This window comes from Rattus norvegicus, chromosome 17 (genome assembly GCF_021556685.1).
Source record: "Rattus norvegicus strain SHRSP/BbbUtx chromosome 17, alternate assembly SHRSP_T2T, whole genome shotgun sequence".
Lineage (NCBI taxonomy): Eukaryota > Metazoa > Chordata > Mammalia > Rodentia > Muridae > Rattus > Rattus norvegicus.
The window spans coordinates 50812100-50825416 of record NC_141550.1 but is presented as its reverse complement, the minus strand read 5'-3'; the positions used below and the strand labels follow the sequence as shown (position 1 = coordinate 50825416).

At 43.7% G+C, this 13317-nt stretch overlaps 1 protein-coding gene across 1 annotated transcript in view; it reads right to left on the bottom strand.

The window, feature by feature from the left end:
• Positions 1-1605: 1605 nt before the first annotated feature.
• The window catches only part of Stard3nl (STARD3 N-terminal like), a 33977-nt gene continuing 22265 nt past the window's right edge, over positions 1606-13317 (bottom strand). The window contains exons 5-9 of the mRNA NM_001008298.1: positions 12873-12926; positions 12648-12765; positions 10067-10162; positions 2695-2768; positions 1606-2048 (exon numbers count right to left, since the gene is read on the bottom strand). Of these exons, the coding sequence (NP_001008299.1) occupies positions 2710-2768; positions 10067-10162; positions 12648-12765; positions 12873-12926 (327 nt within the window). The 3' untranslated portion in view covers positions 1606-2048; positions 2695-2709. The remainder of the gene's footprint in view (positions 2049-2694; positions 2769-10066; positions 10163-12647; positions 12766-12872; positions 12927-13317) is intronic.

Here is a 13317-nt window from a genome sequence, read left to right as displayed (position 1 = left end):
TGATGGTCCGAAGCTGATCAGACTTTTTCAGTCCAAGTTCCTGGCCTGGCTTTGCAGACACAGAAATCTTTCTGCGGTGTTAAGTACAGACAGGGAACTGACAACTAACAGTAGGAGCTTTGTGAGGTTGCGACTGGCCAGGACACAGGCAGCATCTCCTGAGGTCAGAAGTCTCAGCACCCTTCTTCCAGTCCACCAGGGCTCCAAGTTTCAACAGTACAGAATGCAGTTGCAGGGGAGGAGGGGACACTGGAGGTTAATGGTGTGCAGGATGGCACTGCCATGGCTGGTGGCTTTATTTTCTCAGGCATCTTTTGTTTACCTGTGGGGTCAATGTGGTTGCTTCCTGGAAAATGCTCAAAGCCAAACCCACCACTGATTGGGGCAGCACAAAGGGTAGCTAGGGTGTTAGGAGAGAAAATAAGAGCAGTTAAACCGCAGCCAGCTCTTCTCTGCTCTGCTTCAAATGGCCGTGGCTGGCAGGAGAAAAATTAGCTTCACGCTGGGTGGTGGCTGCCAAAATGAAGTCACACTGAGGACAGTGGGACTCAGTGCTCAGCTGCTTCAGCTAGGACCGGATGCTGACACTTTTCCCTTTAATTCCAGGTGACAGAGAGGAGGGCCACAGTAATGTGCTTCATGAGCAATGAAATGGAAGGCAACTCAGTGCACTGAAACCCTATCTGGGCTGATCCCAGAGGCACCACAGTAAAGCTAACTATGACACCATCATGCAATAATGAGAGGTCAGAGAAGAGGCTGGGTGCAGAGCAGAGGCCCACAGCCTAGGGCTCATTCTTCCTGAGCCAGAGGAAGCATGACTACCACTGAGATCATCTCCCTAAGACTCCATGTCTGATTTCACAGTTGCAGGTATTCCATGGCCACCTGTCAACTTCTTCACATGGCTGCAGTCTTCCCAAGAGAGAACTGGCTGCATCTACTGGCTCAGGCCAGCACTTCCTTCCTCAGCAGCGTTCTTTCTCAGCACTGACATCTGGCTAGGCTTCAAGTACATACTGCTCCATTCCTGACACGGGGAGCTGTCACTGAAATTGTTCCAAGTTCCTGAGGTCCTGTCCCAAGAACAGACCTGGAGAGTTCCCTCTATTCTCTGTTACTATGAGAAGCCCTCCTTGGTTGCACCCCAGCCTCCCTGAAGATTCCTTATGACACTGCTGAAGTAGGCACACTCTTGAAACGGTGCCTACGCAGGACTGGATCTGAACAGGACCTGTTTCTACCCAAGCCTGAAGCACTGCTGCTGCATGCAGTTAACCTTGCCTGCATGACACCAATCAAGGATGGAGGCTCAGTCTGCCCTTCCAGGAAGCCGAAAGTGGATCTGGAAAAGTGACTGGAGAAACAGTTGATGACAAAATTAGTTGACATTAATCCTAAAGACGTAAACATCCAGGAAAAGTGGCAGCGAAAGCCTTTGCAGGTTGTTTGTCTGCAGAATATCAGACTGCCTCAGAACAAGGAGTCCCAAGAAAGACGTACAACACACAGGGCAATAGTTTCAATGCCCCCCCCCACCTTCTTCCTTTTGTAACCACACCACTCCTAACAGACATATATAATATAGACAAAACACAACAGTCATTTTGATATGTTGGATTTATTATTTTAAAATTGTATAAAGAGCACATGTGCATGAGTTTAAAAACAGAAGTGAAATGTAAGGAGTTAGAAAGAAATACAAAAGAAATCTGAGACACGAAACAAAAAAAATACATTCTGAGAATTGAAATAAAAAGGTATCTCACTTACTACAAAATCGTTATTTTAATGTATTAAGCAGTCTTTTGATTCAGATGCAGCACGAGACTGAGTTATTCATTATCAGGTCAGACCGAAACTCACAGACTAGAGGAAGGACCACAGCATGACCCAATGGTCGCAGGAAGGGATGATGTGAGTGGAGGTGGAGCAATGTCCATGAGGTATCACCATAAATAAACTCACTAGCTCATCAGCATCCAGCAGTGAGCAGATCCACCACTTCAGCTGGCCTCCTTGGACGACTTGCAGTGAGGTTCTTCACACTTAGAGAGAGTGGAGACACGTAGTGAGCAGTGGTCAGAGGCCAAGTGCTGTGTTTCCTAACTCAGTACTGCAGGTGGGCTGTGACAGAGATACATCAAGGACACTGGCATGACAACAGACGGCTTTACTTTAAAGGGTTTACCATGAAGCCTGGTATTTCATGTTGACAGTTCTGCCTCTTGTGTGTGTCTAGCTGCTGTGCTGTGCTTGTGTGCTGACAGTGTCACAGACACGGGGCTCATCTGCCTTCCCCTGCTTTGCGAGCCACAGTCTGATTGCCTCTTCCCCAGTAGTTATGTCGAGAAGCACTGCTCCTCTTTGCTGATGTCCCTGCACGAGGATTGATGACCTTAAGCCATGATTAGGAGGGTGTTTGAAATTAAGCCAACAGCTGGGACTGATAGTTTGGCTAAGTTAATCCTTATTTCCTTAGAAATGCAGGTCTCAGGGATCTTTAAAGTTATACATACTTACAGCCCATATACAATATAAAGGCCTCAACCTAAATTGTTGTTACACACACACAAGTAGGACAAATCTGGCTTTGGCTGGCCGCATACTCCATGACAGTTCCTTCAAATCTACTCCAAGGAAATGCCCACACTTCAACACTCTGTTGGTACAATTTCATTTATTAACACTTACTTCACAGAGCAGAACTCATAGTTCTAAAAGCGGTTTCTCACTGTCCTGTTTTTCCTCAGCTTCTTCTTCAGATCCTATGAAGTAGGAAAGAAAAGAAAAGCCAGAGTCTCATTGTGTTAATGTCACAAACTTCTTCACTCAAATGTAGATATAAACTATAATGCAGATATAAAAAAAGATTAATAAACTGCCATTTTAAAGTTTGACGTTAGGTTTTATAGGAGAAACTTCAAGGAGCACTTCTACCTTGGACTCGGTGAATGGACTGACTTATATACTAGTCAAAGGTATTCACATACCAAGAATTATTATCAGTTTCTGTGCTTCATCTCCTCTTTGTAGAGACTGCTGGCCTGGCTTAACATTTTTATGTATGTGTAGGTGTTCTGTCTGCATACGACTGTGCAGTACATGAATGCTGGGACATAGATGTCCAGAACTGGAGTTACAGACTATTGTGAGCTCTTATATGGGAGCTGGGAATTGTAGTGGGATTTTCCCCTAATAAAAAAAGTTTACAAGAAACTGATCTCTGGGCGAGGAGGTGGGACTTCCGGGTCAGGAAGAGGAAGAGAGAACAGAGGAGGAAGAAACTTGTTTTCGACTGCGAGAGTAAGCAGACGCAATGTAGGAAGCCGGAGGCTGTTCTAGTGGCAGATCAACGAAGATCCACCGATGGAAGATTTCCAACAGAGTAATTTATAAAATTAGGATACTAGGTTCTGCGCCCAGCTATTGTGTTATCTGTTGACTCTAAACTAAGATTGTGTGGTGTTTTACTTCACGTGGTAACTCAACTGGGTTCCAGAGAAAGGTAACTGCAGCCAGTGGGTTTGCAAGAAGTGCATGCACCCCTGCTGGCCTTGGGAATTTAGGAGTACAGGGCAGATCTGGCAGCAGCCAGCCTTGAGGTGGAGAGTGACTGCTTAGCTCTGGAGAGGCAGAGCCGGCCTTGATGGAACAGGCTTTGGATAAAGGGAAAACGTGGTCTTGGATGCTGGGCTGGAAACAGACTGAGACTGCTGGCTGGTGCCTGTAGGTTGATGTGGTTATGGAGGTAAAGGCAGACACAAGAAAATACAAGGCTTGTCATTGCACGAGAAGGGAGGTGGGAACAGAGATTTTAGAAGGAGAGGGAGAAGCAGAAGAGAAAAGAGAAACAACATGGAGGCAGACATAGTTACAGGTTTTATGAATATTTCTTAAGGGATGGATTTCTATAGGTAAATTTATCTTATCTAGGTGAGCAGTTTATATCTTTATCAATTGGTTGTGAGTGGATTGAGAATTTAACATATAAATGGGATTGTTGAGTTACAGTTTATCGAGTCATGATTTTACCAAGTAGCTGGAACCAGAGAGTTCATGGCTAGCAGAGAACTGCTGGGAGAGATAGTAACCAGAGAAAGTTATGGCTAGTTCCGGCACCCGTGGTGGGGTCATAAGGTTCTGGTTTTTGTTTGTTTGTTTGTTTTGTTTTAGTATTTATTGTAATAGGTACCTCGCCAGCGTTAGTGTGGATCTGATTTTTAATGTATCACACTGCAGAATCCAGGTACTCTGGAATGCCAGCCAATGTTCTTAGCCACTCAAGCATCTCTCCAGCCCCGCTGTGTATACATTCTAAAGCACAAACTACATTTAATCTAGAAGTTTTTAGAAACCATGGCACAAGTTGAACTGGGCGCAATAATGATTCCTAATGCTAAAGGGAGATGCTACCAGATTTATTCCCCAGGGATGTCGGACCAGCTCTCTGAATAGATTTTCAGCCTTAGGTTTTTCTACAATTGAGCAAACCGTCTAGCTCTGAAATTCCTTCCTTTGTATCTTTCCTAAAAAAAAAATACTAATTATCATCAAGGACATTTTCCCCTAAAGATCAGAAATCAGTGCTACCAGTCTGAGTTATATTCTCTGAGTTACATTTCTGTGAAATAATTTGCACTCACTTAAAATTAATTTATATGTAACTTATAATAACACGGAAATTATTGAAAAAGAAAATTCATAACAAATAGCTAAATAAAATAAATAAATAAAAATAAAAAATATATATATGGAGAAATAATAGAAAATAACCATATAACACATATCTGTGAAAATTTCAAAATGTCCACAGCAAAATGAAGGAAACTAATTTTTAACTCATAACTTCATAAACAGACTCCTGCTTTAGCTATAGCAAGTATAGACACCATGGTGTGAAATTACACACACACAACTAGAAGAAAACACCATGAGCTGATCTTGCTCCTCAGTTTGATGGACAGGTCAGATCTGCATATTTTTATGTAAGTATGGAGCATTCTCATGATCAGGGAAGGGTTTTAGGAGAGTGAGAAGACAAGGCACAGATACGGAGGTGGCCATCCTCATGGGCTACAGAGACCAGAAGGTAATGTGCTCTCGAGTGCACATTTGTCTTTAGAGAATTCTACTCAAAAAGCAGAGAACAAGCACAGTAAGGAAGGAATGGTGGAGACTCTTAAGGCTGTGGCCATATGCTAACTGCACAAGCTTTAACTATGTCAAGAGAATGTGGGATAGCGAGGTAAATGTAGAGTGGCCAGGCTTCTCTTCCATCCCACAAAACTGCTGCTGGATTTGATGGAGAATCTGGGTGGGCTAAGTACTTCCTTTCAATGCAAGAGTGTCTCAGAAGAACGTCCAGCCTGAGCATTCCTGTTCCCAGACTCAACTTCTACTGCCTGGCCAATGGCATGAATGGCTGTTTGTGTCTTGGATCTTCTACGTAAAGTTCCATTTGCCATGTGGCAGAGGAGAGAGGCCTTAGTCTGGAGCTTGCACATGACTTCTGTCTAGTCACTGGATACCACTAAGCATGGCCGAGTCCAGAGACTTCTGGGAAGTGAGGCTTAAAAAGGAAAGCAAGAATGTGAGCCAGAGGACGGGAGAAATGCGGTGAGACTCCAGAGGACGGGAGGAGTGCGGTGAAACTCCGCCCACTGGACGTGACATCTCACACACTTGAACGCAGAGCAGCTATGGCTACATAGGTGCCCAAGATCAAGGAGGTTAAACATCCCAGTGTGGAGGGTAGAGGGGCACTTAAGGGTCCATCCTAATTGAGGAGCTTTTGGCAGCCGATGGCTGACAGGGGAGGGAGAGTTGCTTTTCTTTTAGGGGTAGCCACTAGAAGGTTGTCCAAGCCCTGATAGATTACCCCACCCTGCAACACCCATGTACATACACTTAGCACTAACTGCACTAGTGGATTAGTTATAGTTAAAAGAGGACACAAAGCCAGAGGCAGATGTGCTGGGGATGTGCACCGGCGCCTAGAGGAGGGGAATGTATTTCCATCTTAATGGGAGTCTTCTAGGAATACAAACTTTCTTAAAACTTAGTCAAGTTTAAAAATCAAGTTTTTCGAAGGAGGAGGAGGAGGAGGAAGAGGAGGAGGGGGAGGAGGAGGAGAAGGAGGTGGAAGAGAAGGAGGAGGTGGAAGAGGAGGAGGAAGAGGAAGAGGAGGTGGAAGAGGAGGAGGAGGAAACTGGCACAGAGAGTGTACTTCATGGTTAATTTACTACATTAACAACAGTGCTCCTTTGAGAGAAAAAAGGAAAAAAATCCAAATCCAGAACTGCGTCACTATACAGTCAACAAAATGCAGCAGAAATTATAGGAAGCATTATTTAAAAGAAAATAACACAATGTGTTAATGATCATCCTAAGAGAGATAAAAGAGTCAAACCCAACCATCTGTGTGCCTCCAAGTACTATACTTAACCAGGAAAACATCCACACAGCAATGATAAATACATTGAAAGGCTACATACAATCAATTTAAGAAGTGAAGAAAGGCAAGAGAAAGAAACCAGCCAGAGACTGTCAAGAGGGGGTAACATAAAAAATGAGCAGAAACTGAAACACAAGTCCTGGAGTGGGAGAGCAGTCAGGAGTGGCTGTGAGAGGAGATGGGGAAAGCGAGGCAGGCAGCAGGAAGAAGCCTTCACTTCCCTAGGGAGGGAGTGACTGATAGCATCCAGTCTGCACAGCAGAGAAAGACCAAAGGGCACCTCGCAGAGACAGATGCTGGCCAGCAAAGCAAACCAAAACATGCCTGGGGTTGGGGATCAGGAAGGCATTTGAAGAAATACTGGCCAAGTCTTCCTGGGGTTGTTGACAGCCATTAACCCATATACCTAATGGCTGAAGAAATGTGAGTAAGGGATCTATCTACACAAAGGGCCATGTCACCCACCTGTTGAGAAACAGTAAATAATACAGCAGGTCAGAATGCAAGCATAGCAGTAAAGCAAGGTCTAGAGGAAACTACAGCTTTAAGGGCTTGCATCAGAGCATGAGAAAGGTCTCAAGTCAACCAAGTAAAACAAGTGACTTTTCACAAACCAAGAAAAGATTATGCTAAACCCAATCCAAAGGGAGTCAAAGAGACTCCTGGCTTGGCACCCACAGCAAATATGTCAAGTGATCAGTGGGAAGTCACTGTTTTGATAATTGCTTCAAAGACAAATGGACAGATATCTGACATCAAGAGAATGTGCATGTAGTCTTATATTTCATCTATATATTAAAATTAATTAAAATATACTATAATCCTAAAAAATGCAAATCCAACCAAACAAAAATACCTTTCTGTTGAATGAAACTTCTAGATAAAATCTACAGGCAAATTCCTTTATGACCCAGAGTGAAGGTTAAGAGATCTTAGCTATGATGCCTCATACACTATCATCAAAAGAGCGGACCCATAAGCTAGGCTTAATTGACATTAAGACATAACACATGAGAAGACCACAGGACAGGCGCCACCTGAAGTGGGCTTGAAGACGGTTGGACAGAGGCTTCAACCTTGGTCAGAGAAGCTTCTTTCTGCTGCCAACTGAGGTAAATGAAGAATCTCCTGGCTGCTGGAGTGCTGAGAATAACAGTGTTGTGTGCTTAGTCCTAACACGGACATCTGCATCTCCTCCAAGGCTCAGAGCCCGTCACAGGGAAATGGCAGAGATTATAGGACCATGAAAGGGAAGATGAAATGAGGCAAGGAAGGCTGTCCACAGGAAAAGCAGGGGCATGACAGCTCTTGGAATTTTAGCACCTGTATCTGACTTACCTAGAATAAGTGTTATACAGTTTGAGATTTTAATCCGTTCATCCAACTGTCCACTGCACTGGGATCAAACCCATGGTTTTACATATGCCAGACAAGTGCTACACTTCTAAACTACACATCTTCAGTCCCAAACTAGTCTGTATTTTAAACCAGCCTTCCCGTGGGGATAAAGAACTGTCCCAACTAAGCATCCCACATAGTTCATTTGTGCTCAGTCAGCGCCTTCAATCCAGTTACCTGGAGGGGCTGACACCTTCATCCTCTGCACTCAGTACAGCCAGCAGCCTAAGGTCAGACTCATCAGGAAGCTTTGTGAACAAATTGGGCTCTAGTTCTAGCCGCACTGCCACCTAGATGTGCTGATTTCCGAATTCCTCTTCTAAATTTTGAGCTGTTCCTAAGAAGATAACATTTCTAGGTTCACTTCCTTAAATCTCCTTCTCTACTTTAACCCACGGTGATGGTTTGCATACGCTTAGGCCAAGGAGTGGCACTATTAGGAGGTGTGGCCTTGATGGAGTAGGCGTGTCACTGTGGGTGTGGGCTTTAATACCCTAGCCCTCTGCCTGGAGGTCAGTCTTCCACTAGCAGCCTGCAGATGAAGATGTAGAACTCTAAGCTCTGCCTGCTCCATACCTGCCTAGAAGCTGCCCTGCTCCCACCTTAATAATTGACAGAACCTCTGAACCTCTAAGCCAGTCCCAATTCAATGTCGTCCTTTATAAGACTTGCCTTGGTCATAGTGTCTGTTCATAGCAGTAAAACCCTAAGTAAGACACCCACCCCTCCCACAGACAGAAATCTGTCATGTGTCAGGTATGTGGGTGTGGGACACAGGCAAGCAGGGCCGCCCCAGTCTTCTGACACCACCCGTCTCTACAGGCAGGCAGTGTCTCTCCCTCTCAGTACTATGGAGTCTGACAGTTCTAAGCACATTACCTTCTGTAATAATTTTATTTTTTTCCAAATTGAACATTCAGACAATATAAACGTAACACAAGAAAGCAAGGTCTTTGAGCATCCACCCACGTTTACCAATACTGATGTCTATCTTATGTAACTAATACAGCTATCTAAAGGAACACTACCTATTAATTGTTTCTGTTCCTTCTGACTTCATAGTCCAGTGGTAACTCCCTAGAAGACCACTAGGTGGTGGCAGACATCACAGACTAAAGGCCGGCTGCAGGGAAGAACAACTGGAGCCAGCAGTGTGCCCAAGAATCACCATTTACTGTGTGACGCTGGTGTACTTCTGCTCCGCGTCTGACTTTGTTTCTCTCTTGGTAAGTGCATGTCACAGAGTGGTTAGTATGATGCGAATGAGCCCCAGTGCCCCTTCCCTGCCTGGTACCTGTAAAGTCCTAACAACGTATAATATTTGATATATTATATGAAAATAAATGTAAATAAAATCAAGTATTTTGGACATAGTTTTTCATCTTGAAGTGTTCCATGCAGTGACTCTAGGGTCCACATTACTGTGAGAGCATTAACACTATTCTATTTATTACACAACTTCCTCCATCCTGGGCAACCATTATTCTTCAACGTTGACTCTTGGGATGTGAACTCACTGTTACTGTAATAAACAAAGTCCTTCAAGTATTACTTTTTATATCTGGCGTGTTTTATCTCATGCATTCTGCTCAGGGTTCACATATGGTCATGGGTCAGGATTCAGTTCCTTTTTAAGGCTCTAATACATTCCCCTGGATGCATGTGTCACATTCTGTCACTTGTTGATAGCTACTGTACACAAGCCTGCTAGGATTATAGGGGCTCACTGTGTCTCTTGAGTTTGTTTTCCTTTCTCTTGGACAGATAGCCAGATAAGCAAGTGAGGAGTGATATCATAATTCTACACTGATTTTTGTTGGGAAGCACCAAGCTGTTTTCTACAGAGGCTGTCCCCCTCTCCTCTCAACTGTTGTATATGTGGGGTTTGACTTCTTCCATGTGTAGGGGACTTTTAATCCTTACGTTAGTTCCCAAAGGTTATTAGTGTTGGCACACTTTCCCACAGAACTGGCTTTCTGCACACTCCCTTTGGACATGCATCCTCTAGACCCTTATGTGATTTGGTCAGGCCCGTTGCTGTTGCTATCTGTCGCCACTGATGTCCTGGGAGACACCCCCGCCCCCACTTGGTTTTACATCATGGCATGCTCTGGGTCTGCTAAACACACTGGAAAATAGACAGGACATGAGAAGAAAAAATAGAGGGGACTTCAAAATGGAACAAAACACAAACAGTCTGTGATGGCTTACCTGCTTCAGACTCGGGAGGGGAGTAAAACTGACCATCAGAGAGCCCTGCAGGGATGAGAGCTGCCCTCTCCGATGCATCCTGAACTAGCAGTAGTCCTGGGAGAGAAGAAAACAGATGCTAAGAACCTCATCAACCTCCTGGTAGCTTCCTGGCAAGATTAAGAGTTATAAAAATGACATTTCAATACATCAAATAAACTATTAGAGAACAAGGCACTTTGAAAATCTTTCAACCATCTAATAAAGACTTCACTAATAAAACCACACACCAACCTTGTGAAGATTAAAGAAAAACAAAAAACAAATAGTTTTAATAATCATTTCCAATTACGAACGCCTGGGCTCAGTATTCAGATCAATCTCCTGAGGATTTTCACTTCTCTACAAACCTCAACACCAACTTCAAAACCAAAAAGACAAATGACAGAACCTCATCCAAGGAGGAAGACCATCTGTCCTTAAGGCCTTTTGGCTAAAACCAGTATCAGTATTAGGAACTGTGGTAACAAGTACCTGGCCACACAGCAAATACCAGGTATGTTTCCTATGTGCTGCTACAGTGAAGGCAAATGATGCTTTAAATTTCATGAAATATGTAAATATGCATTCATTTTTAACATAAAATTAGTTTACTATTAAAAAAAAACCTTACAAATAAAACTACCATGCAGCTGGCTGAGCATAGCTGCCGAGTGAGTGTGTGCCCAGCCCTGAACTCTGAACTGCTCTATGGACTTCTATACACTTATCATAGCCATTCTGAAGCAATGGGCTTTCACTTGGGGATTTACACTGTCATTATCAACTATAATTTTATATGCTTATCTAACACACACAAAAAAGTTAAAACAAGAAAAATAATTAGCTTCATATCCTTTTTCGTGAGTTACGTGTCCTTTACTTTTGTTGTCCTTTCTTAGTACCCAGCACTATCTATTTCCTACATGTCATACTGTACCCACAGGTACATGTTTATATATATATATATATATATATATATATATATATATATATATATATACATATGTATATATATATATATATACATACATGTATATATATGTATGTATACACACACACATGCACACATATGTAATGTATACATTACAGGTTAGGATTTATATATGGTAGAATGTAGGGAAGAATGTATGGTTTTTGTTTTTTCTGATACTAGGTGGCTTGCTTAATGTTCCCTTCTTTAAAAAAAAATTAATGTTTATGTACTTGTGTACGTATGCTGTGTGGGGTAAGCATGTGTCATACTGTCTAATCAGAAGACAATCTGTGAGATTTGGTTCCCTCTTTCCACCAGGTGGGTTCTGGGACCAGCATTAAGTTGTCAGTCTTGGCCACAGGTCCTCTTACTCGCTGAGCCATGTCTCCAGCCTTTCTGCTCACCTTTATTAGATACTGTAAAATTGGTTTAATCACGTAACTATTCAAACCCCAGTCAAGTGAACACTTGATATTTTCAACAATGCTGAGTTTAGAGTTTATACTGGCATGCCCCTTGTCAGCTAGAAGGACAGACACAGAAGGGCAGAAGCACCTAGGATCACCGTTCAGTGTGCTCTGTAAATTCACTCCTGAATTACAGTTCTTTTGTTTGCTTTGCCTTCTCTGTTAAGGAAATTCTTCAAATCAAACTTGATGTAAAGTGATTCTTGATCCTGTTGCTTTTAGAGTTATAATTGTGCTTAATTTTCTATAAAACACAAGATTTCTTTTCTTCTTGTTGGGGCAAATTCCCAGATGCTGGAAAAGGCTCCAACAGGGGCATGTCTAAAGCAACATGCCCTTCTAAACTGAGTTTTGATCCATTTTTCTCCTAGAAGGTTCGGTGGCATTGTATCTCCACTAATGGTTTCTTTCCTACAGAGAAGAACGCCAGGCCAGTAGCCAACTTCCCAGCTCTTAATGGACCATTTGACCCTCCTCCCTAACATCCTAGCACATTGGGTTCCATGAGGTTATGGAACAGCTCTGTCAGATCTTACATGAAAATGGTGCCAGATGTCACACAGTCACTCAAGGGAGGCTAACAAACTGCTGAGCCAGCCACTGAGTTCTCCTGTGAACCATCACAGAGCCAGTGCAAGGCATTTAACTATTCTATTTGTGACCCATCCTATGCCTGTAATGGCACTCTGCAGTTACCGACTGCTTTAAAATGGCTTCTTGCATTCCACATAGAATTGGTTCAGCATTCCCTGTCCCTGAGAACACACAGTTCTGTTGTGGACAAAGGCTTACAGACCTGAGGGTTATAATGAGAAAAGGTCAAGCTGCCCATGGAGAAGGAAGCAGTGGCTCTACTCTTCCTTTACAAATGTCTGTCTAACCAATGGCCACACCTTCTAAGAGATGCCTGGTCCAGCAGCCAGAACAAGGACCACTTCGAGTTGCCATGCACTCACATGTCCACCCATTCACCCTCAATTCTGACACAGCCCCTGAAGAACAGGTGCCCACCTGCCTCAGTTTGGTCCCTGAAGCTTCACTCACAGCAAGAAGCCTCATCAGTTCCCTGCAGTGTGATATGTGTAAGTCTGGCAGGCTGACTGTGGCAAAGACAACTTACTGTTTTCTTCCTCTGCTTCCTGAGGTAACACTTTGAAATCCAGGAACCACGTCTCAATCCAGGCGAGGATGAAGGAAATGATGGGCAACACATAGCCAAACGCCCCTTGAGAGAAAAGCTAGAGAACAGGAGGTGTTGAGGGAAAGCAGCCACTACTAAGCTTACACAGGAAGCAGGGCTTCATTGGGCAGAGAGCAACGGCACTGGGAGGAGAGCCACACATACCTTTGAGAGGATCACTTTTGCTAACAGAAAGGCACTGGTCACTGCTGTTGTCAACTGCAAGATAATAATAAAACACTCCTCAAACAGGACACTTAGCACTGTGAGTGCCCTCCCTCAAAAACAAAGCTGGGCCAAGAGAAGACAGTGCCTGAGCAGACTGTGCAGTCTGCTACTTTCCAGTTTTCATGCTTTCCTGCATACCCAGTCCAGGCAAAAGGGGTTTTCTGAGGCATATAACCTGAGTGGCTCTATATGACTTCCTCCTCTTACGCTGCAGAAGGCTAATGTGTTGGGAAACTTCTGTCTCTAATACATGTAAGAAAGGACAAGTGGCATGCAGATACGGCTCTGTCTCCCTAGGGCTGTGAAGCCTAGAGCATCACTTCCTGCTGAGCACTGTTTCCCACCTCTCCAACTGAGGCCTGAGCAAGGTAAAGCCTAAGGA